We start from the raw sequence: 24,523 nt of genomic DNA on the forward strand, positions 1-24,523 counted from the left end.
AGATCCCCCTCTCCGGCCAGAGAGGATTTGAGTACAACATTGATTGCGGAAGATCTTTGTTCCTATTATTTCAAAGCCTAACTAGGCGCGCAGCGGTGAGTGCGAGCTGCTTTCAAGAAATGCTGGAAAAGAGCCAGTAACGCTATCAGTGAATAGAGCTGGTGTAAAGTCCAGCTAAAGTACCATACAGCCCCACAGGTTTAGCCACACATTCACAGAGCATCTAATCCATCTTTTCCCATGCCAAGGAAAAACAAAAACCAAATCACCTCTTAGTGTTGCTTAGTGCTCATGTGCATCCTACTGGGTAGTCCTAAACTTCAGTAGTTCTATGACCACTACATGATGGAATTTAGGCTATAGTAAGACAAGTTAAGGTTCCTACAGCAATGAGGGCTTTAAAATATACTCCCTCCGTCCCTAAATGTTTGACATCGTTGACTTTTTTAAACATGTTTGACCATTCGTCTTATTAAAAAACTTTTGTGAAATATGTAAAACTATATGTATACATAAAAGTATATTTAACAATGAATCAAATGATAGGAAAAAAAATAATAATTACTTAAAATTTTTGAATAAGACGAACGGTCAAACATGTTTAAAAAAGGCAACGGCGTCAAACATTTAGGGACGGAGGGAGTACCTCCCAGCCCTTCATCTCTAGGACGTCGGACTAGTCAAGCGGTACTATGCACCCCCACTTTGGTATACCCTCCTAAGAGGAGTACTTGACAGTAGGTGGTGGGTTTTTGGGGATAGTATGACTCGGCCCCCTGGACCATGCCAACCAAGACTTCCCACCAGGTTTTCCTATTTGGGGACAATTCCAGATATGCAAGATGCATATGCATGCAATGCTTAGGTGTAGTGAGGTGGTGTGTGCTTATTGCAAATAGGTTAACCCTTAGTTTATACAAACTACATTTTTCACAAAGGAAAGAAATGGGAATGTTGGTGAATTTTCAAGTCAAGCCATTTATATTTATAAGCCAAAAACCTTTGATTTAAGGCTTTTATTCCCTTGTGGAGTCGCCTGTTGTACGCCCGCATTTTGGCACCGCTTGCCACATCATCATTACTTTGGCCACCTAAGCAACCCAGTAGAAGAAAAAGGGGTTTAGAGTCGCCACCTAAAAAATCACTGAAAATTTGGAATAAATAAATGGATATATATATATATATATATATATATATATATATATATATCTATTTATATAGTGGCTATCTTCCTTCAAGTGAGAGAGAGGATCGAGAAACCATCGCCCAAAGGTGCTTTCACGAAAGCCGGTCTCCGGGGGTAAAGAACCTTTCTTCACTCTTCCAGCCTTCCAAACCATCCACTGGATTTTCATGTTCGTAAGTTGAAAGGAATATGTGTGTGTTGTATATAAATAAAGGACTTTCGATTTAGCGTTGTCATTTTTACGAGGTTTTAGATAATCCAATTTTCTATGAGATTACTTTCATTTTGACTGAATCACTTGAATCAGTTAAAGGAGACGAGGCTTCTGGCCCAGCCAGAGGGGCTGGAGAGGAGAGTTTTGACCGCGGGGGAGGCAGGTCCAGTTAACGGGGAGAATCCACTAGGCTGAGGTTAAAAAAATCTTCCAAAACTTTTTCTTTAGAGATAGAATTCCTCCCGAGAACACACGAAACAAAAATATGAACTAGGTAAATAGAAATGGAAAAGAGATGTTTCCAATTCATCACAAAATCTAAAGCTTTTTCTACATCCATATGATCTACTTTAGTAGATTGGTATTGCCCATATAATGAAAGCAGATCTTGGTCCATGGAGTCCCAAGAAGGTTGGAACTCCAACCTGTCCGATGCTTTTTCGGCCAAATAAATAGAAAAGTAGGACCAGCACAATGAGCAAGCTGCGCGAAAAACCGCTTCTTTTTCCGGTTCCGCAACAACTTGGGCGAAATGGGGTTCTACCGGGAAACCATGGTCGAGTTTTTGACCTTGGTTACTGGTCGAGCCACTGGATAAGAATCTCTGGAGATCTTTCCTCTCCACTTACTCGTAACAGGCTTTCCCTCTGTATAAGACTTCTTCCGAATGGCATAATTGTCCTGTCCTATTGACACCTCGATCTTTAAAGAAAACTGACTCCTCCTTCTCTTTTAGGATTTGATTGTCGTTGGTCCTTTTTTTAGTAATGATCTCACCATAGTAGTTCGCGCGAGGGACTATCTTTTCTATCGCTTGCTTTTCACTCTCAAGACAACGGTCAGTCTCTGTATGCTATAAAGCGGAGCAAAGCGCATGGCGCTGAAAGTTAAGAAAGCTCAAAAACACACACGAACACGATGCAGGGCATAGCATAAATGAGACCGCTGATCATTTTGCTTGACCTTTTTCTATGCTTTTTTTGGGTGACTCACCAACCGACCCAGCAGTGATCGATGACAGAATGGTACGAACAAATCAAAGTCGTTGACCATTATACCGTGCTTTGGCACACTACTAGATAGATTGTATGGCTCCGTTGGTGACTTTCTGATCACGGGTTTCATTTGAAAAACCCCAACGCCATTCATCTTGCGTCCGGTCTTTCATGCAAGAGTTTCATTTTTGGCCGCTACTACATTCGTCGAAAACTTCTTGATGGCACCATCATCTCATTACCTTATTTTTGCCCTTCGACTTCGGCTATGACCAATGCCCCACCTAGCTGAATAGGCGTAACAAAACTACCTGAAAAAGGCAAGGTGCACCTTAGATTGAAATCGACAAATTGCGTTTTGCCAGATGGATTCTTTAGAAAGATTCCCTGATAAAGTTCAGTAAAATATTTAGTTAGAATCTAAATAAAGGCGCATACGTGGGCGGGCAGGGGGCCCCACTACTTCTTCATTCAGGGGGGCTAGCCTCATGACTTCCCACTGGGCGAGGGGTGCGCCTAACCCACCTACTCACTCATCAATTACGGTGTTCAGCTGACTTGCACAGAAAGACCCCTATTGTTTAGTAATTTGGCGCCCCATCTTTTTTTTGATTGACTGTTGTCAACTAATCTTTTCAATGTTTGATTCTACTCTATGTTAGAACATTTCTGTGAATGCTATTTCGATCTAAGTGGTCCTACTCTCTGTCCCGTGCTAGGAAGCATTACTCTTCTTTTCATTCCAAATTCTTCTATAAGACTGATACGATTGATTGGTCTGTGCATTTCTCTTATTACTTTTTTGTATCCCCTTGTTCCTCGGATACAATTCGATCCTTCTACGGCCAAATCTCAATTTGTGGAAAGCCTTCGATGGCTTCCTTATGAAAACATCCATTTGTATATGGGTATAGATGGTCTTTCATTATTCTTAGTGATATTGACCACATTTCTGATCCCTATTTGCATTTCAGTGGGTTGGTCTGGTATGAGAAGTTTTAGGAAAGATTATATTACAGCATTTCTAATTTGTGAATTTCTAATGATCGTCGTGTCCTACATGCTGGATCCTCTACTATTCTATGTTCTTTCCGAAAGTGTGCCAATCCCTATGTTGTGCAGAGCTGAGCATCTTCTATTCGCTGGGATCAAGCTTTTCCTCTGCAGGGGCCTTTTGCAGTAAACCCCCTACGGGCGGTCCCCTGTCGTCGTAAAGTAGTAAAGGTCCCCGCGAAGCTTTCGGGAAGAGGGGTAGTCTTGTGCGTAAGCATAGCATTTCTAGTCGAACCACCGAACCACACATCTTTTTTTGGTGGGAGGGTACTCCGAGTAGTGGGTACCTCGTAGGACCTCGACCCGCCTACTCAGGTCTTGTATGGATATGCAGGAAGGGGTGCTCCTAGGTGTGTGTAGGGGGTGTGTTTGTTCTCGAGAAAGGATTCCTCGTCAAGTCAGGGGGGGGGGGGTGTGGACACACTTGCGCGAATTCGGGTAACGGCTACAAGGGATAAAAATAAAGGAAACTGTACCCGACCAGGGATGGACGTAAACTCGTAAGCTACCGAGGGTAGGGATAATCATCTAGGTCTTATTGTTTAAAAAAAAGACGCCCCGCCACAGCAGGCAGGTTAGTTCCTCTGTCGTTGCCGGAGAGTTCTTGGCGAAGAGACCTTAGGATAAGTTGCTAAAACAAACGGGGGAGGGGGGGGGGAGGATCGACCCGTTCAGTAGAATTCTGAAGAAAGACTGTTGGCAGCAGGTGGAGACATTTCTTTGGCCCCCTTCCAAATAAATGCGGGCAGGGTAGAGCTCGGCGGAGGGTTCGAGAATAGGGTAGGGTCCTGTCCTAATAAAGAAAATCAAGATAAATAAAGGAGCGGGTCCCTTTATGCATGCATCTTCGTACAAGTGGAGGCCGGAAAGATCAAACCAATAGAACCGCTCACATCACAGTAGTCGTAGTTGCGTAAAGGCCGTCAGTTAGGGGGCGACCATAACATAAGGCAATGACTTTCACAGATCTCTCTATCGTTAGATATAACGAACGGGCGGGTTTGAAAGGTAGGGTTTTTGACGGCCCTACCACTAGTCCTGCTAGCCTTCTTTCGGGCAGGAAGCAGGCCGGGCCCGACGGGCGGGCATCTCCCACTATGCAAGCAGCATGGTTCGCCACCACTCGAGAAGCAAAAGATTCGAGAGTCAAGGCGGAAAAGACAAGCATAGTGGTCTAATGACAAGGGCTGACGACGGAAGTCTCACATACAGTTCCCTGAGAAGGAGTGGCTACCCACTGGAGCTTCGACCAACCACCACCGGTCAATTCCGCTTTGGGGCCACCCTTGACTCTACCATCATTATAGGGGTATGGGGTTCAAGACAAAGAAAGATCAAGGCAGCATATCAGTTTTTTCTATATACTTTACTGGGATCCGTTTTTATGCTATTAGCTATTCTGTTGATTCTTCTCCAAACAGGAACCACCGATTTACAAATTTTATTAACCACAGAATTTAGTGAGCGGCGCCAAATCCTTCTATGGATTGCTTTTTTCGCCTCTTTTGCCGTCAAAGTGCCTATGGTACCAGTTCATATTTGGTTACCCGAATCCCATGTAGAGGCACCTACGGCTGGATCCGTCATCTTTGCAGGAATTCTTTTAAAATTGGGAACCTACGGGTTTTTAAGATTTTCAATACCCATGTTTCCCGAAGCGACACTTTGTTTCACTCCTTTCATTTATACTCTAAGCGCGATTGCTATAATATATACTTCCTTGACCACTTTAAGACAGATCGATCTTAAGAAGATCATTGCCTACTCCTCAGTAGCCCATATGAATTTGGTGACTATTGGTATGTTTAGTCGGGCAGCGGCCGTTAGGTCACCTATTTTGAGTTATGGACACACAAGCAAGGCCAAAACATGTGTGCCGGGCGTGCGACCCATCAACCTACTAGCAATAGGGGGGAAAACTTAGCATGTCGCAACAAAAGCGTCGATTCGAGGCGTCAGCAAAACACCGCCGTCTGTTCCTAAAACAAAACCCCTTAGCGCCCCGGGGCGGGAGTGGGGGACGGCCCTATGCAGACAGCAACAGCACCGGCTCTACGAAGTCCGAATTGAATCTTTCGGTTCCCTTGAATAAGAATTGTTGGGCGCGGCGAAGCGAGCGCTTCTAGCTGTTTCGCTTGCTTCTTTCTTATTGTGGCGGCTATTATAGCGTGGCTGAATGACCGAAAAGCGAGATGAACCTTTCAAATCGATTGATATAGATGGCCTGATCTGTTCTGGTAGATCGAAAGGGTATCTATCAATAATAAGGGTTGACCTCTTTCTATCTATTGATGATACAAGATATCTATCTATTCTGGATCCATCAGAAAGAAATCGATATGTATCTGATGGAGTCTACATCGTATGTAGAGCGCCCAAGCGCTTTTTTGGCTAGCTCAGTTCTATTATCCATCGGTCCAATGCACTGGCGCATCTCATGGGGGGGGGGGAAAGCAAATGTAGTTAGTTGTCTTGTTGTTGTTCGCCGCCTCGACACATTCCCCGGCATCGTCCCACACAGAAAGAAAGAGCGTGGAACCCTAGCCCAACCTGTAAGTCCGCTAACGTAAAGCGAGGAGTTGAGCCTGAACTGGCGAACCGAAGTCACTTTCGTAACCATACTTCCTACAGCTAACATGTGTTCGGTCCAGCGGGAACGCGCAGCGCAAACGAACGTGAGCTGCTTTACCGAATATCCCCCGCTGGCCATCGGGGACCTAGTGGTAAGGCCATGATCCGCAGCGCAGGGGAAGGGATCACTCATTCTTCTATTGGGGACAGGTGCACGAACGACAACTCCAAACGTCAAACATCCGTCGCCTATACCTACCGTTTAGGTGGCACCAGCGAGATCCAGCTAAGGTAAGGAACTTCGTGTCGCGGCTGCTCCACTCCGCTGCGGTCTTTTGAACAGAACTTCGTTGCCTTCCCGCGCGCGAAACGAATGGGCGCAGTGTCGTGGGTCAGTTTTGGGGTGGGGGGCAGAGAGAGACCAGAAGAATGATTCATTTGGATCAACGAGCCATTTCGTGATTCAGTAGAATGTCTCTCTATCCATATCTATTCTATCTTTATATGACGGGCCATAAAAAAAAGAAGTATTTTTTTATGGCATGTGAGATGATCGCGCCTAGTAGCCACATATCAGCTGCGCTCAATTTGCGGGATTTCCATTGGATCTGATCTTTCGCTTTGACGAATTCGGACCTAGCGAATGGACCGTAGAACGGAAAGCGCCTTCTAAACAACTCGGCAGAAGGGAAGGGGCCTATGTATTTGCATGACCCCTGCGGATTTGACCCTACCTACACCCGGAGCCAATCCCCTAGCGGTCCTGCCACCACGCCGCAGAACAGGAGCTCGTGTGGAACCTTGGATTTCTGGTGTAACAGCGGTGGAAGTTATAAAAATATTACGGCAACATAACATAGGGGCCTACGCTAAGGTCGGCCAAAATATGGACACCCGAAGGGCCCGGCACGCACAATCCTATCCTATCCGAGCCCGTCATTGCATGCACTTCGGACAGCCGTCCGTAGCATCATAAAGAGCACCTCCCTTTCGAGGTACCCAAATGGAACGGGCTTTATTTGTGTTGTTGGTTGGTCTTTCTCAACGTGGTCTATAGCACGAAAAACCATTCTTTACAAGATAGGGCCGTTCACATGAAAGATAAGAAAAAATCCATTCTTCATGGTCGGGCGCATTTCTCCAAATCCTCCAGGATCACAAGTGGAACACTAAGCAAGGGTGGGGAGGCTGCGAGCTCCACGTCGAACAGAAAGAAGCAAGCAGGGGGTGTTGCCATAGCGTGTCGGGGAGCAAGCGTAGGCAACCAAACTAAATAAGGCTAAAAAAAAGTAGCTAGCGTTTTTAAGCTGGCTGCCTTTTCTAGCGCGTGTACTCTTCTGTGGAGTCGCACGGAACGAGCCTTGTCTTCCCTCCAACGACTAGCTCCCTTTTCTTGTTCCGGTCACCCTTCTCTTGCCGTGGAAGGACTTTTGCCTGTGGTGTGGTCCAACTCGTGGGCGGAGTCGCCCTCATCCCCCCATTGCTCAGTGCTTCCTGCAGCTTCGCTGGGCTTTACCCGCGTGGACGCGGGCTTCTATAAGAGAATGAAAAGCTCTCTCTTTACAATAAAATGCGAACCGCGCGGAGCCCACCCTTTTTTGTTTTCTGCCGCCACTGGGTGGCCGCTGGGGAAACACAGCCCGGCCGCCTGTCGGGAAAGGGGGGTGGGGGATGGGCCTACCTATCCCGAGGGAGCATGTTGAGAGGTTCCATATGCCGAGCCAAAGGGCAGAACTTTAGTGCGTGATCGTAGTATGTCACCTCGTCTCGTCCTCGCAGCATCGAAGAGTACTTATGCACTATGTTCCGATTCACTGATAAGGAAGATAGAGTTGGGGTGGAGGTCTACAATGTGATACTATAGTATAGTATGCCCTGGGGGGAAAGATGCACAACTCAAAACGGAAGCAGGAAGCGTGTTGTAAAAAATGTCAGAGGTTACCAGATCTCTGAGACTACCATCGATCCGACAGAGCGGAACGACCAGAAAAGAAGTGGAGTTAGAAAGCCGTATGATAGGTGGTAACTATCTTGTACGGTTCGGAGGGTAAGCGGCGTACTCTGGGGGAATATTAGGCTCTATCGAACATACAGGGAATTGGGGGTAGCATTTTACTTATGTTAAGTCATGGACTGGTTTCTTCAGCCCTTTTTCTATGTGTTGGTGTTCTATATGACCGACATAAGACTCGACTTGTTAGATATTATGGAGGTTTAGTGAGCACCATGCCGAATTTCTCTACCATTTTCTTCTTTTTCACTTTAGCCAATATGAGTTTACCCGGCACTAGCAGCTTTATTGGGGAATTTCTAATCTTAGTAGGAGCTTTCCAAAGAAATAGCTTAGTAGCCACATTAGCAGCGCTTGGGATGATTTTAGGTGCGGCGTATTCCCTTTGGCTATATAATCGTGTGGTTTCTGGAAATTTAAAACCTGATTTCCTTTATAAATTCTCCGATCTAAATGGCAGAGAAGTTTCCATATTTCTACCTTTTCTTGTTGGAGGGGCGACGGTCCGTTGAACTACCAAAAAAGGGTCAACCAATGTGATCATGACATTGTAGGTGCTTGCGATGGGACGGATGCAACTTCCCTCATAAGTAATGGGTGGCATAGCCCGTAGCAGAAGTCCCCTTTTTTTATCCATTTTTTATTACCCCAGAGGGGCCCGCCCTGGTGGGACCGAGAGAAAGAAAGGACGGGGGAGGGGCGGGGGGGGGGGGGGGTGACCATACATGGCAATTCTCTACCGTGTCTCCGAGGGACAGTTGAACGAGCGACTCATGAATGCGTCCGGGTCGGACGAGCCAATAACTCGAACGTGTTCGGTCAGTTTTTTGAGCAAGAATCACAGCGTTACCTTACCTTCACCATGATACGGACTCCAAGTTCTTATGCACGAGGCGTTTCCTTCAATATGATGATGAGAATGGAAACCAGAAGCACGACTGGGTCTTCGTAGTCTGGGATCAAACTTATATATCAGTCACAGTAACGTAAGCATGAGACTTTTTGGTAGTACCGGTGAACCAGATGGCCGCGGCAAGGGAATCTGGGACGGAGGACTCGTAATATCTCTATAGATCTAGCAAAAGCGAAAGACCCCTAATGTCAGGGGCTGACCACTGAGCTCACTCAGGCCTCGCTGGGCGGGCCAGAGTGGGTGCGAGCTGGAATTGCCATAGCTTATGGTTAGAGCAATAGGAAAGGGTCCAGCAGAGAGAACAGTCAGGATAACGAGCGCAGAGCCCGCTTGGTAGGCGGCAGGAGCTGCGGGCAAGTGCTTGCTTGGTAGGCCAACAGCCCTGTGAACTGGGCGGGGCACTCGACGAAAAGGGGGGCACACTGAGCAAGTACGAAAAATTGGCCCCGCGGAGCTTTCAAAAAGAAAAGCAAGGACCACTACGGGAGGTCGAACCACGGACCGGAGGTAGTAGAACATGATGCGTACCTGTCAATATTGGATCAAACAATAGGGGACCGTAGCACTGACTTTTTTTCAAGACAATAGGTACTGTTCCCTACCGAGACAAGGGACACTCTCAACGGATCCTCCACACGCTGCGCTGGGCATACCATAGTTCTTCCGTGCGTCTTTATCGTGGTGGAAACAGAACAACAGGGAAAGACCCGGCTGACTCGCCCAGGGCTCGAGGGCGAGCCATTCGAGAGTGAGTCGAATTCTGTTTACGTTCTTGGTTTGGTTTGGGCCCCTCTCGATCTTTTGCGTATAAGGGAGGGGGGAAGGAGTCTAAATCTATGGACATTAATGAACCACCATTGATGGACGTTGCACATGACACGATCAATTCGACTCGACGGTCCGGTGCTAATAGAAGTCGCTTACTCTCCGTCTAGCGAAGGTGCCAGGGGGCTTTTTTTGTAGTAATAGTGGGCGGGTCTCATGGGATTTCATCTATGCCAGCCGTCGGAATCAAACGAGGGTCGAAGGACTATTCAATTCATTAAGGGGGACGGCCCATTTGTAAGGCGGGGGCCCTGATGGACGACATCCCCCGGCCTCGATTCTTTTGCATAGTCTGGGGGCCGGCCGCAGCAGGGCTGCAGGGCATAGCGGCACCCTCGCCTGGCGCCATTCTCGGACCTAGCAGCAGATGGGCGGGCCGGGCCTGAATGAAGAGCGGACCAGACTCTTCTTTGTTTCAGCTGCTCCCACACACTCAGACCGGAAGATCCCAGTTGTCCTGGACTAGACAAGTACGTAGAGATCTTCGTGGAACCAAGGAGGGAGTCTCAATCGATCTTTTCTAGGATTCCAACTCACGCTACGCACGAAGATTTTTCTATTGATAGAGTTAAGGGCTCGGCTCCCCCGACTCTAAAAGGTTAGGTTACTACCAACTTGACTCTACGGAAGATGTGTACTTTGTATTGTCTGGGGGTTATATTATGGGATGGAGAGAGTACAAGTTGAAGAAAAAAAATATTAAGTACATATTAGTTATAGCTAAGAAACGGTGATATTGTTTTTCATATATAACCCTTAAATTGATACCCGAGATCTTCTATAGCTGCTGTAGTAGATATATCCATTTTCGCAGTAAATTAATTATTAAAAAAATAGGGCACAATATAGCACGAGTAGTGCACGAGACAACAAAGAAATTATTGATGAGGTAGCTAGCTTTAAGCTGTTGTGGGAGGTCATCGCCTCACCAACTGCATGCTAAATATATCGATAGATATATTATGCTTTGTTATATTCTGTCTTGCCTAACCGGCCGCATCTCCCCCTTCCTCCACTCACTTTAAGCATCGATCACTGCTTGGTACTACTACGTCGCTTAATCACTTCTTGATTCCTTTGCTAACCTACTACTCCACTACTTGGCCTGCCACAGTTTGATAGCTAGCTTAGCTAGCTAGCGATCGATCGACGTCGTCGTTGATCCATCGCCACCGGCGCCGGCGGCGATGTGCCTCCCGTTCCTCTGCGGCGGTGACGACCCCGTGAAAAATAGCGAGGTACGGCCGCCGGCGAGGCACCCGAGAGAAGGTCCAAACGACGGCGACGGCGGCCACAAGCCATCACCACCTCCGCAGGCCGGCGGCGCTGTCAACGGCAACGGGGGAGCTGCTCCTGCTCCGGCGACGTCGCCGGACACCGAGGTCCAGGCGCCCACCTATGGCGATAAACAGATCAGTCGTCCGAAGGAAGGCGCAGCTGGGAAGCCGCCTACGGTGGTCCCGGCGGCGAATCATCCGCAAGCTCCCACCGGCGACGAGGCTAAGAAGGGTCACGGCGGCGGCGGCGCCGTCGGTCGCCGCAATGGAATTTCGTCCACGGTACTCACGGCGCCGCCGCCAGTGGGACCCATGGCTGCTCCAGCGACGACAGTGAAGGATGCTCCTCCTGCTGCTGCTGCTGCCGCCAACGACGTCCATGGCGATGCTGATGAGCAACACCCTGGCTATGGTGATCACGGCGAGGTCGACGACCGCAAGCCTCGACGCAGATCATGGTTGTGAGGTGAGCAATGGCACGCGACTACATATTGGCTGTGCTGTGAATTGTGATCCTCGTTCTTCATGCATACGCCGCTCTCGGCGCTGCTGGCTGGTGATCAACGATGCATATATACATATGTGGTATATTTTTACAGGTTTGCAAAAAATAAAGAGACATTAGTTGCTAATTATTGTTCTTGTGCCCTATCTAGTTTGTGTATAATATTGTGTTAATTGCTGCATTTTAGTATGTGCACTTGTATGGGTGTTGATGAATCATGGACATATATCAGTATTGCATGATCTCGATTATAATGCAGAGCAAATCTGCAAATTTGTTCCTTTTGTTTTATGGAAGGATGTAAATTAATCCTGTCAACTTCCATCTGTTTTTGTATTAGTTATCTGTGTTTAGTTTCATCTCCATCATATCATTGACGACGATTTAATCGAACTAGCTAAGCTTGCTAGGCAGTAGAATCATGGTCTCATGGATATTTAACAACAATTGTCCATATAGCGGTTTGTGTTTATGCTCGTGTGGACCAACGGAATATGTTCCCAAGCCAAGATGTCACAAAATGCATGACTCTCACTCGTTTGGATGAGAAAGAACCTCTTCCCATTCTCTTGGCACATTCCATTCATTAATGTAGGCAATGCAAAAGGAAGAAAAAAAAGGGGGGGGGGGGGGGGGGTTAAAACATGATCGACAATCTACATATTTATTGACCAAGACCAGCAACATCTAATAACTTGCATGCTTGCTAGACAACGTTTCTCAATTAGGATAGGGAACAGATAATGTGCTGTTTAAAATAAAAAAAATTGCACCTTTGCTGAAATCTTACTACTCTCGGGTTTCATATTATTAGTTGATTTAACTTTTGTTTTAGTCAACAAATTTCATTAATTTTGATCAAATTTATTAAAAAAGAAAACAACATTTCAATACCGAACAACCATACTATAAAAATGTATTTAATGTTTGGTTTAACAAAACTAATTTGGTTTTATAAGAGTTGCTACATTTCTCTTAAATTTTAGTCAAATTTATTGAAGTTTGATTTAGAAAAGAAAAAAATCAAAGCGACTAATCCTACATACTTATATAGTTCATCTCCATTAAGTGTAGTTAATGCTATTTCTCTCTTCTCTCGTTAAGCCACATCACCCCAATTTTTTCTAGACTTTGGATGAATGATTTATGGTCTAAATTGTGTCTTCTTTCTTCTGTCATAAAAACATACAATCTCAATTATTTTTAGGCTCAAAATCATATCAAATTATTTTAGCTTTGATAATAAAATTCTTTCTTCTCTCATAAAAACAAACAATCTCAATTATTTTTAGGCTCAAAATCGTATCACATTATTTTAGCTTTGATAATAAAATTACATTTTATTTGTACATATTATATAACTTAATTTTCCGCAGCAACACGACGGAGTATTCATCTAGTAGTATAAAACAAAGGGAGTATACAGCTAGTACTCCTTCGTTCCATATTGTGTCTTGCGGTGAGGTCTTTTAGTTTTGTCCGCAAAAAATAATTTTATCAAGTTTATGAAAAAATACATCAACATCTGTAATATGAAATTAGTTTATTAAAATTAACTATGAAATATGTCTTAGTAGTATACTTACTTGGTATTTAATTACTTTTTGTACAAATTAGGTCATATTACATAACTTGGTCATGTTAGAGAACTTTTGACTTTAGAAAAAACTAAATTACCTTAGATGGAACAGAGGGACAATGAAACACAAAAGTTGATGGCCAAGACTGTTGATGTAAAAACACGAGGCCTGAGAGATCTTGCTTAACTCCAGTGCAGGTCCAAAAGCTTGCCTTTAGGTGTATGAGCGTGCCAGTTGATTTGATCCTGCAATCAACAAGAAACAAGGACAAAGAAACTGTAGTTAAATCCATAAACGATAGCCGATCGGCCAGTTGCCGATGACATATCATTTATCTTCGAGCCGATGTCATATGTAGATCGATCGGCAATCATGAATAAGTAGGAAAGAACTAAATCTACTCGATCGGCTGTAGATATTAACAACATATAGTCCTCATGTCGATATATGCTTAAATCAAGTGATTAGGATAGATCGCGGTCGTCATGCCGAGACAGTATAAATCACTTAGATTGAAATATATATTAACAACAAGTCTATATATGTTCATAGCATAGCCGATCAAATAGATCTAGCATGTATCGGCTAATACTACGATAACACTCTATATTAAGATATTAAAGCAAGTAGAATATACCAAACAAAAGCCTAATATACTTAAATGCAACAAGATCTTAACATAAAGCGCAGATTTAACATGTCAATCAAGCATATAAGATAAATGTAGTTAAATCAGGTAAGATCGGCTGAAACCCCGATGCTACCCTAATCGGCAACCAAAGGCAGGCTAGAGATTGAGATTCTAATCACGACTCATAAGATCAAACTCAACAGATGTAGCTATAAGTATGAAAAGAAGGACAATATCTAGACAATCAAGCCGTTGGATGTTTCATAGAGTGGTAGATATCTTATATAATCTAAGTCAACGTCGATATATAACCTAACCGGCTGCCTTCTAGTAACAAACGCTAGCCGATTAAAGGTTAGATGGCGATATTGCCAAAGATTATGTAAGATATATGATAACTCGACGAATTACATAAACAAGATTAGAGTATCATAAAGATGGAAGCACTAATCCCGAGAACGCAAGCCACCATAACACGTTTTACCTCTTGTTGAAGATCGAAACCGATGCAGCTCAACCCGAAAGCAAGAACTCGTCGAAACAAAACGAAAGTAAAAGGGTGGCGATGCGCCGAGAATGTATTGAACGTGTGTTGTTTGATTACATGGGGCTCGGGGTCTATTTATACCCGAGATTACAAAATATGTCCATATCGGACACGACTCTTATCTCTAACAAACTCTAAGATACCATAAGTCTTTGCGGCAGACTTTTGCCCAAACATATCTCTAAGGAAATTACATAAAATATCCTAATTAATAGATAAAATTGCCTTCTTAGGACTCTATCCATGCGCGGCAATCTCACGAAGCTCATTAACTCAACCCGACAATGCATGCCTTGTCATATTGTCAGATTCGGCTCAATCGGCTAACCCAGTCCAACTCGGACTTTGCCGATCCTGATCGCAGCCGATTCGGACTCCAGCTGGTCCTTACTCTGTTTCCGGAACGATCTCCACCTCGAACTCCGCTTCGATTCCTTCTTCATCTCCGATACTTAGATTACCAAATTTGGTCATTAACAAAGACGTGACATTTATATCCAAGACGTGATGTGAGATAAGAGGTATCTATACTATCTTTATAGTTGATGGCCAGTAATATAGATGGCCAAATGGGTCGCTCGGCATGGCTTGGCCCGAGCACAACCAAGGCACGGCCCAACCAACACGCTGTGCCGGGCCATGCCTACCCCGCACCAACAGCCCAGGTATGGCCCAGTCAGTCTCGAGCCATGTCATGTCGGCCAGAAGGCACAATCAGCCCAACGGGCCCATGCCAGCCTAGGGAAGCTAAGTCTGAGACACCTTGTACATCTCAGTTTTGCACAACAAATGCAAAGATGAAACTAAGTTACAACAAATTCATTCATAACTTTCACAACAAAGGAACACATACATCACAATTCAATTATTCACAACTGTTGGCGGTATGGCATGAGGCCCTTCGACCAAACCTGCCGAAACCATGCGACCAGTGAGGATTCAAGCTCGAGACGTCAAGGTTAGTCAGGGCGAAGCCCCCATGGCACAGACTATGGAACAAGGACGGCGAGAGGTGGGGGGTGGGGAATCGCGCGGGTACCTTGCCAAGCCAGAGGCCTCTTGGGCGAAGGATGTAGGGCGAAAAGTATATGCCGAAGGGAGACGACTTCGCCATAGCAAGTTCGGCCCCGCGAGGACCGAAGAAGCCATCCTAGCCCATCAAGCCTAGGGGCTATTGGGCCGACGATTGCCTGACGGCCCATTAGGAGCCCATGAACCTCAGTTACACTGTATACCCATGTAAATGTCCCTTTCATAAGGGCAACCATGCAAATTCCCCTGTATAACCAAAGCCCTAGTAGTAAGAACCTGTAATGACACTACAAATAGTCTCATAGGGCCATGTAATGGGGGGGGGGACCCAAGAAAAATTCTCAATTTAATACACTTTACTTCCTTTCCAACCACTGTTGAGTAACCACATCTTTCGACGTATGCAGTTGTCGTTTCGACAACAGCTGGCGCCGAACCATGGGGACCTCCGAGCGAAACCACTGAGAGCGAATGCCACCAAAGAGGGTCGTGAAGGAGAAGGTTATAAGGCGAAAGGAAAGCGAAGCCGGGGGGGACATGGCCGCCGAAGAGGGAGCAGAGCCTTCGGCGCCCATCGCCGAAGCTGGAGGAGCGTCGTCTGCCTCCGCACCTGCGCCATCACTACCGCCTTCGGCCCCTGCCACTTCTAGGCAGGTGCTGAACAAGGCTGACATGGCGAAGGCAACCGCGGCGGCAAGGGCACTCCACACCAGGGCGGAGATCTTTTCGACAAGCCAATTGCTGGTGCCCCAAGCCGCCCCGTCGCAGCCAGTAGCGGCCTCGACTGCGCTTGCCGCTGTACAAGTCAACCGTGACCCTGAAACACAGGCCGAAGCCGACATGGAGGCCATGCGGCAGAACATGACACGACTCCAAGACATGCTTCGGCAGATGCAAGAACAGCAGCAGGCGTACGAGGCAGCGAGGCGGGCCAAGGCTGCTTTGGCCCTAATCCTCTAGTATTCGGCGGGCTACGTCCCACCTCAAGTCTATCCACAAGCACCGATCCAACCCCTTCCGCCACAAGCCACGCAAGCGCCAGTGTACTTCGCCGGGCAGCCTTCGACCGCAGCAGTATTTCCGGCCCCTCACGCGCAGCTGCAAGCTCAGCCGGTCGCTGCCCAAGCACACTCTCAGCCGCCTGGCCAAGGGTCACAAGCAATGGCAGAAGGGGCTTCGGCTCTGCAAGCGCAGCTTCAAGCTTTCCTTCAGCAACTTAGCCAACCCCACAACATTTCAGGTACAGCCCCATCGGCATAGCCGGAGGGGAATACAAGTCAAGGTGCGCCTAGCTGGTTGCCGTCGAATCAGCCGGCTCTGGCGCTCCGCCTTGGAGTCAAGGACCGCAGTTCGATTTCATCAATACTGCTCCGGCACTGACACCAGGCTTCGGGGCAAACCAAGCACCAAACCAAGCCGCCATGGCATGGACCCAGCCAACGTTTGACCCATCCATGGCGGCTCACCAAGCATCGAATCGGAGCCGGGCAGTCGAACACCATGGCCCAACCTCACGCGCAGGCCGTGACTTCGCCCTTCGCCACACCGTATCCGCAGCAAGGTGCCGTGAACAGGGCAGGGGACGAAAATTGGTTACCGCTGAGTGGGGGAATCAAGATCCATCCAATCCCACCCCAGTTCAAGATCCCACCCGTCCCACGCTATTCAGGCGAAACTGACCCAAAGGAATTCCTCTCCATCTACGAGTCCGCAATTGAAGCGGCTCATGGTGACGAAAATACTAAGGCAAAGGTAATACATCTCGCTCTAGACGGCATCGCCTGTTCTTGGTATTTCAATTTACTAGCCAACAGCATTTACTCATGGGAGCAATTGCGCGATGTCTTTGTCCTTAACTTCCGAGGCACTTACGAGGAGCCGAAGACGCAGTAGCATCTACTCGGCATTTGCTAGAGGCCGGGGGAATCGATAAGGGAGTACATGCGTCGCTTCTCGCAAGCCTGGTGTCAAGTACAAGACATAAAGGAGGCCTCAGTCATCAATGCCGCTTCGGCCGGGCTACTTGAGGGCGAACTCACAAGAAAAATCGCCAACAAAGAGCCGCAGACGCTAACACCTGCTTCGCATCATTGACGGGTCCGCAAGGGGCGAAGAGGATTCCATGCGACGGCAAGCAATAAAAGCCAAGTATGACAAAGCCTCCGTCGCCGCTGCCCAAGCCCAAGCACAAGCTCAGGTCGTCGAACTACCTCCTCTCGCGGTTCGCCAGCCCCAGCCGGCGAATCAAGGACAACCACCAAGGCAAGGCCAAGCTCCCATGACTTGGAGGAAGTTCAGAACCGACCGTGCGGGCAAGACTGTGATGGCTGTCGAAGAAGTTCAAGCCCTCCGCAAGGAGTTCGATGCCCAGCAAGCAAGCAACCATCTGCAAACCGTTCGCAAGAAGGTCCGAAAAGACCTCTACTACGCCTTCCACGGATGCTCTTCGCACACCACGGAGCAATGCCGAAACATTCCGCAGCGTGGCAACGCGCAAGATCCAAGGCCGCAGCAGGGAGCAGCTGTCGAAGCACCTCGAGAAGCCGTTCAAGAACAAGCACCCCCGGCCGAACAGCGCCAAGATGTGCAGCGCAGAATAATCCAAGTGATTACATGGGCCGACCCGCCGAATCAGCTGTCGAAACGGCAAAAGAAGATGCAGCTTCGAATGGTCCACAACATCACTATGACGGGCAAAGGGGCCCCGCAGTATTTGAACCGGCAAATCTCTTTCGGGCCGGAAGATGTTGAAGGAGTAATGTTCCCGCATCAAGACCCTCTGGTGATTTCGGCCGAGATAGCTGGCTTCGAGGTCCGGTGAATCTTAGTCGATGGAAGGAGTTTGGCTGATGTCATCTTCGCCGGAGCGTATGCCAAGATGGGATTACCTACCTTAGCCCTTACCCGAGCACCGGCCTCGCTCCGTGGCTTCGGCGGAGAAGTAGTCCAAGTTTTGGGCCAAGCGCAATTGATGGTAGCTTTCGGCACAGGCGAAAACAGACGCGAAGAGCAAATATTGTTCGACGTTGTCGACATCCCATACAACTACAATGCCATCTTCGGCCGTGCGACCTTGAACAAGTTTGAAGCTATTTCGCACCACAATTATCTCAAGCTCAAGATGCCTGGCCTGACAAGAGTGATCGTGGTCAAGGGGCTTCAGCCTTCGGCTGCTTCAAAGGGCGATCTGACCATAATCAACAGAGCAACATGACCTGGCGAAGCACGTGCCAAAGCCCGCCCCTCACGGCAAGGTAATCAAAATACAGATCGATGATGCCGACCCCACAAAGCTCGTATCGCTGGGGGCGACATGGGCAAAGAAGAGGTTAAGAACATCCTAGAGGTGCTCAAGAAAAACATTGATATTTTCGCCTGGGGCCCTGATGAGGTGGGAGGTGTTTCGACAGATCTCATTATGCATCACCTGGCAGTCAAGTCAGATGCCAAGCCAAGGAAATAGAAGCTACGCAAGATGTCTGCTGATCGCCAAGAAGCAGCAAAAGCCGAAGTCCAGAAATTGCTCAAGGCTGGGGTCATTCAAGAGATCGACCACCCTGAGTGGTTGGCGAACCCGGTGCTGGTGCAGAAATCAAACGGAAAATGGCGCATGTGTGTCGATTTCACAGACCTAAACAAGGCATGTCCGAAGGACGATTTCTCTTGCCACGGATCGACCAGCTCGTGGACTCGACAGCTGGCTGCGAACTCATGAGCTTCTTAGACGCATACACCGGCTATCACCAGATCCACATGAAAGCTACGCGAAGCACACAAGCAAAGCTACAAGCCTATAAAGAAGCAATAAAAATACATAAAAAGAAAGCACAGGGTTCATATGATCAAGATATGACATTCGTATAATTAGGTTTTTCAACTATAAAACATGGCTAAGTGCTAGCCTGGAAAAGACAGGAAGGCTGCGCTGTTGACATGCGGACTCCACATGTCAACCTAAGGGACCACGATGGACCGGGTACACAGAGACGGTCCACGAGTCGACGGAAGCGGACCCCGTGTGTCAACCGAGGCAAGTGGCCGACAAACGGACCCTACTAGACACCACGCGGGCTGCACACGTGGAAACCATGCGGCTACCGAGCGGGCACACTAACACGGTCGCCACACGCACACACGAAGGACTACCAACACCGGTACACGGGTACCGGGGTCGACAACCGCACAACGTGTACGGGGCAACACCGAAAGGACGAGGACGGGGGCAGTGAAGGAGATGTCCTTACCACCACGCAACGAGGCGTGGGAACGACGACGACGAACGGGCGAGGCGGAGACGGACGGGAACAACGGAGACGAACGGCGTGGGGACGACTTCGGCAGCGATCCTTGGAGGAAGGCGAGACGGGGCCGGCGCAACGCTTGACGACGCGGAGCCGAGGACGAAGACGATGACAGGGCTGTAGCGGCTCGCTTGACGAACTACGGGCGGCAAATGCGATCGGCTTGACGGAGGGACGAATGCCACGATGACCGGGAACGACGAGAGGGCGACGACAACGAACGGCGAACGCCGGTGGGGAGGCGACGATGGCAGCCGGCAGTAGCTGCACGGAGGCGAGGACGACGTGGAACACGCCGCTGCGATGTGTGTGAAGGTGGTGGTGCAGCGTGGCGATGAGCCGGTGAGGAGGAACGGGCGGTTGGCGTGGCGGCGGCGTTCCGGCGAACTTCGGGCGACGCCGCAGCCGGGCCGGAGAAGAGGATGGCGCTACAGCACCGACAGAGGTGGCAGCGACATCGGCCGGCGCTCAGGCGAGGCGGCAGGGACGGCTGGAGACGGTACAGTGGAAGCAATGGCACTTGAAGCCGGCGGGGGCACGTCTCCGGCGATTTCCCCACAAATCGGAGGCGGCGCCGGGGAAGAGGATGCACCTGCGAGGCCGAGGGAGAATACGGTGCGGCCGGCCGGCGCACCGGCACTGCGGCAGGGGCGGCCGGAGATGGCCGTCGGCACAGGAGAGAGGGGAAGGTGATGGGGAGGTGGCTAGGGGCTCGGGAGGGAGCAAAATGGACCAAAGGAAGGAGGAGGGCTTCGTTTTATAGGGCAAGGACGGAGTGCCGGTCACGGGAGAGGCCGAAAATGGCGCCGGAGGAGGTGGCCGGCAGCATCAATGGCGGTCAAAGAAGAGGGATTAAATCCCGGTGATTGGGGGCGGGATTAAAGGGGGAAAGTTGGGGGAAATAATGAGAAAGGGATGGGGATTCCGTTTTTGCAATTTATTTGGCCGGAACTTGCGCAGTGGAGCGGGATCGAAGAATGGCGGCGCTAGGGTTCGGGAGAGGGACAGAGAGGAGCGGCCGGCTGGAGGAGGAAGACGACTGCGCGTGGGCCCCTCCTGCCAGCTCGCGGTCAGCGCACACAGCGCACGTGCGCGGGAGGGACTCGGCCTGGCTTGGGCCAGGCGGATGGGCCGAGGAAGGCTGGGAGGAGGAGAGGAGGGAGGGGCGGCCCGGAAGGGGGAGGGGAGGGGAGCTGGGCCGAGGGGAAGAGGGGCGGCCCAAGAGAGAGAAGAAGGGGGAAGGAAAAAGAGAGGGAGGAGGAAGGACTTTGGTCGCGGGCCGAGAAAGAGAGAGGGAGGATTTGGGCCAAACTTGGCCCAAAGGAAAAGGAGGATTATTTAGTTTTCTTTTTAATAAACTTTGTTAATTGTTTTTGTTGCTTAATAATTATTTCTAGTGCTCTGAAAATTCAAGTAAAATTTGAGGGCTCCTTTTAGACCAAGAAGAATTTAACAAAAATTCTCCGGACCAGATTCGAATTTTTCTTGTACGTATTTTAGTGTTTGCCAATTTCTTTTTGAATTTTAATTAATTCTATTATTCCTTTTAGAGAATGATTTTTATTTCGGGATGAATTTATCGGGACGTGACAACCTACAAATCAGGTTCGCGTCGGTCGCGCACCCGCAGTCGAATGGGGCGGTCGAACGTGCAAATGGTAAGATCCTAGAAGCAATAAGGAAAAGGGTTGAGGGGGCAGCGAAGGGTAAATAGCCGGATGAAATGCTATCTGTTCCCTGGGCCCTTCGGACGACCCCCACAAGGCCAACCAAGTTCAGCCCGTTCATGCTCCTTTATGGCGACGAGGCAAATGACCCCGACAGAGCTAGGGGCTAATTCACCAAGGGTGATGTTCTCTGGGGGCGAAGAGGGGCGCGAGGTGTCGCTCGAACTCCTGGAGGGGGTGAGAGTCGAAGCACTAGAACACATGCGCAAATACGCCGAAGGCACTTTGGCAACTTATAACAAAAAAAGATCGACCGACGAAACTGTTGCCCGGCCACCTCGTCCTAAGGAAGAAAGCGAACCCAGTGGCGGTCGGCAAGCTTGAATCGAAGTGGGAAGGATTATACCTCATCAAGCACAAGTCCAGAACGGGCTCCTTTCGCCTAGCAACATAGGAAGGTGAAGAGTTCGATCATTCCTGGAACGCTGCCTCTCTCTAGCGTTTCTATGTGTAGAATGGGTGGCACCCGAATCGCCAACTTGTAAAAATGTACATACTATTATGTAAGCCTTTCGGCACTATGTAAGCCCTCCGACACGAAAATGCGAAAAATAAGAGGAAAATGAAAAAAGACAAAACAAACTGGATGTAGGGCTAATCCATCCCGGAGGCTCGAACCAGTATAAAATCTTTGTGTCTTTCGACCTTTCATTTGTGTGATTGATAATTTGTGGAAAAACCCCAAGGCAAACGACCTCGGCCCTAGCCTCTTTTCCCTTCTCCAATTCGGTTTGGAGCCGCTTGTTTTCGGCCTTCGCCTCCTTGAGGGTGTTGGCGAGGGCCTCCATCTCCAAGCTCTTGCGGCATACTTCGTCATCTTTGCCCGATAAAAACGAAGAGAAGGGAAAACAAAAAGAGAGCGAAAAGCATACCCGAACCGCCAAGCTTTTTTAATAGAGGAACACCCCTCATCAAACTCATTTAATTCGGTGAATAGGCTCGGGGTGCTGGCAGGTAAGACAAGGTTGCTTACTCCCTCGACGAAGGGAATAAGGTTCGCCCGGGTCTCGAAATCGCCAGGGGCGAAGTGGGGTGCCGCGAGAGAGTACTCCGAGGCAGACGTTTCGACAGCCGCCCCCTTCCCCTTTAGTTTGACCAGCGGCAAAACAACTGGCTCACGCAGAGGGCTTCCGAAAACCCTCGCGCAGCCTTCACGATCCGATCAGCGGAGGCTGAGGCAACGGCGGCGGCACTACCACCTGCTCCACCAGCGTCGAGCGGAAGAATGGGGGTCGTCGAAAGATCCAAGCTGCGGCCAGCGGGCGAAGTCGGGGTTTCGTCAGAAGACTCGTCGTCGCTGAAAACGCGAGCAACATCGACGAGTCCTTTCTTCATGGAGATCTTTTTAACCGGACCTCCCTTCGCCACCTTGCCCGTCGAAAACGCAACCAACGCCTTTGTCCCCTCCAAATCCTTTCGATGAAGGGGGGAGCTATTTGACTCCACCCCAATCTCGTTGTGCCCTGGACTTGGAGTAGGAGTGTAGCCAGGGGTCTCGACGCGGTTTTCGACTGCCTCGTCCGCGGCCTTTTCGGCCGCGGCCTCCGCCTCCTCTTCTTCCTCCCCTTCCTCCTCGCCGTCACGCTCTTCGATGTCGTCCTCATCGTCAGCGTCAGAATCGGAGGAAGCAGGGACCCTTCGCTTCCAAGGGGCCAGCTTCACTTGTCCGCACGTCCGCTTTCGCGAAGGCACTACATCGTCGTCAGCCTTGTGGGGGTTCACCCGGGGAGGCAATTCGCTGTTGTAAACCCGGTTCGCCCGGCCGGCCGCCTGTCATGTCAGCAGCTAGCTATACTCGACGACCGACACATCGCCGATCATCTTACGGGCTTCGGCATCGGCCTGGTCGAGAGTCAACACTGCGAAAATAAAGGGTGTAGCCATATTAAGCGTCGAACCAAGCAAAATAACGAAGCACAGGAGCACATAGCGAAAGTGTAGTCTCACCGTTCGTCCCCTCAGGAAGAACCAACTTCGGCAAATCATCGACCTCTTCGCCTTGGTCAACCGCGACTTGCCATGACTAGGAGAGGGGAAAGATGCGAAGCATGCAGAACTCCTCCACCAAGTCACGGCAGCTAAGGCGGGAGCAAACCTTGCGAAGCAGGGCGAACCGTGCCTTCATAGCGCCGTCCACGGCGATCTTGGGTTTCCGGTTCGGCGCAATCGCCCTGCGCCGGCACCGGAGGGCCTTCGCCGACTCGGAACCAGCCTTGAAGGGGATGGTGTGGTAAAACCACCGCGCCATCCAATGGCGATTCCACTTCGACATGGCGGCATTCACCGGCCAGAGATCGGAGCGCTCGGGGCGAACGTTAAAGTTCACACTCCCAAACACCGTCCTCTTCGTTCCGGCCGAGGTAATCACCGTCTTCGAATTCACGGTGGTGAAAAATATGGCACCGAAGAGTTCTGCGCTAGGCTCAAACCCAGAGGTCCGGCACGCCCAGTCAAAAATAGCGATCCGGACTAGCGCCAACGGGCTACTATGCCCCTGGACCAACGCCCTAGAGCTGACCAACTTCACCAACTCGCCGTCGTCCATGAGAGAAACCCCCAAAAAGGCGGTGGTGTCGTCGTCAATCCGGCCGGGGTCGGGCCCTTTCGCCGAAGAGGGGTTTGGCTTGCGAGGGGCCATGGCGAAGGGTGTGTGCAGGGCCGAATAGATAGAGCAGGCGAAAGATCTGAAGGGCCAAGGGGTGCCGTGAAAAGAAAGAACGGAGAAAAGGGAAAAGGGGGGAGAATATATAGCCCACCCAGGCGACGGTTCGCCTACCCACCACTAGTAAAGCGCCATGTGTCGTGAGGGTAGGCGAAACGGTAAATTCCCATCGACCGAGCTGCACCGTAACAAGCCCATGAAGGGAAGGCCCATTACTATTCCTTTCGGCCCGGGAAAAATAAAAAATAATATACCACCGTCCGCAGGAGGCGAAAAGCGGCAAAACAATACAAACCAAAACAACAAACTTTATTTTGCAGGAACAATATAGGTTTCAGCAAGAGCATCGGTCGAAAGGGGGCGCCACATACCATACCACATGGTTTGCACGGTCTCGGCCGAAGCTCCTATCTCACCCTTGCCCGTGAGGGGCTTGTTGGCGGTATGGCATGAGGCCCTTCGACCAAACCTGCCGAAACCATGCGACCAGTGA

General features: G+C 49.3%; 3 protein-coding genes across 3 annotated transcripts; all 3 read left to right on the forward strand.

Annotated features, from left to right (window-relative positions):
* The first annotated feature begins 2,805 nt into the window (after positions 1–2,805).
* LOC127775566 (NADH-ubiquinone oxidoreductase chain 4-like) lies at positions 2,806–4,411 on the forward strand. Its single transcript, XM_052301826.1, has one exon. The coding sequence runs from the start codon at positions 3,051–3,053 to the stop codon at positions 3,576–3,578; it is 528 nt and encodes a 175-aa protein (XP_052157786.1). The 5' UTR covers positions 2,806–3,050; the 3' UTR covers positions 3,579–4,411.
* A 214-nt stretch (positions 4,412–4,625) lies between these two features.
* Positions 4,626–5,484, forward strand: LOC127776908 (NADH-ubiquinone oxidoreductase chain 4-like). Its single transcript, XM_052303472.1, has one exon. It carries the CDS (start codon positions 4,626–4,628, stop codon positions 5,370–5,372), a length of 747 nt encoding a protein of 248 aa, XP_052159432.1. The 3' UTR covers positions 5,373–5,484.
* Positions 5,485–10,767: 5,283 nt separating this feature from the next.
* LOC127777475 (uncharacterized) lies at positions 10,768–11,841 on the forward strand. The gene has a single exon (XM_052304074.1). The coding sequence runs from the start codon at positions 10,956–10,958 to the stop codon at positions 11,508–11,510; it is 555 nt and encodes a 184-aa protein (XP_052160034.1). The 5' UTR covers positions 10,768–10,955; the 3' UTR covers positions 11,511–11,841.
* The last annotated feature ends 12,682 nt before the right edge of the window (positions 11,842–24,523 follow it).

The sequence above is a fragment of the Oryza glaberrima genome, chromosome 6, assembly GCF_000147395.1.
Source record: "Oryza glaberrima chromosome 6, OglaRS2, whole genome shotgun sequence".
Classification (NCBI taxonomy): Eukaryota; Viridiplantae; Streptophyta; class Magnoliopsida; order Poales; family Poaceae; genus Oryza; species Oryza glaberrima.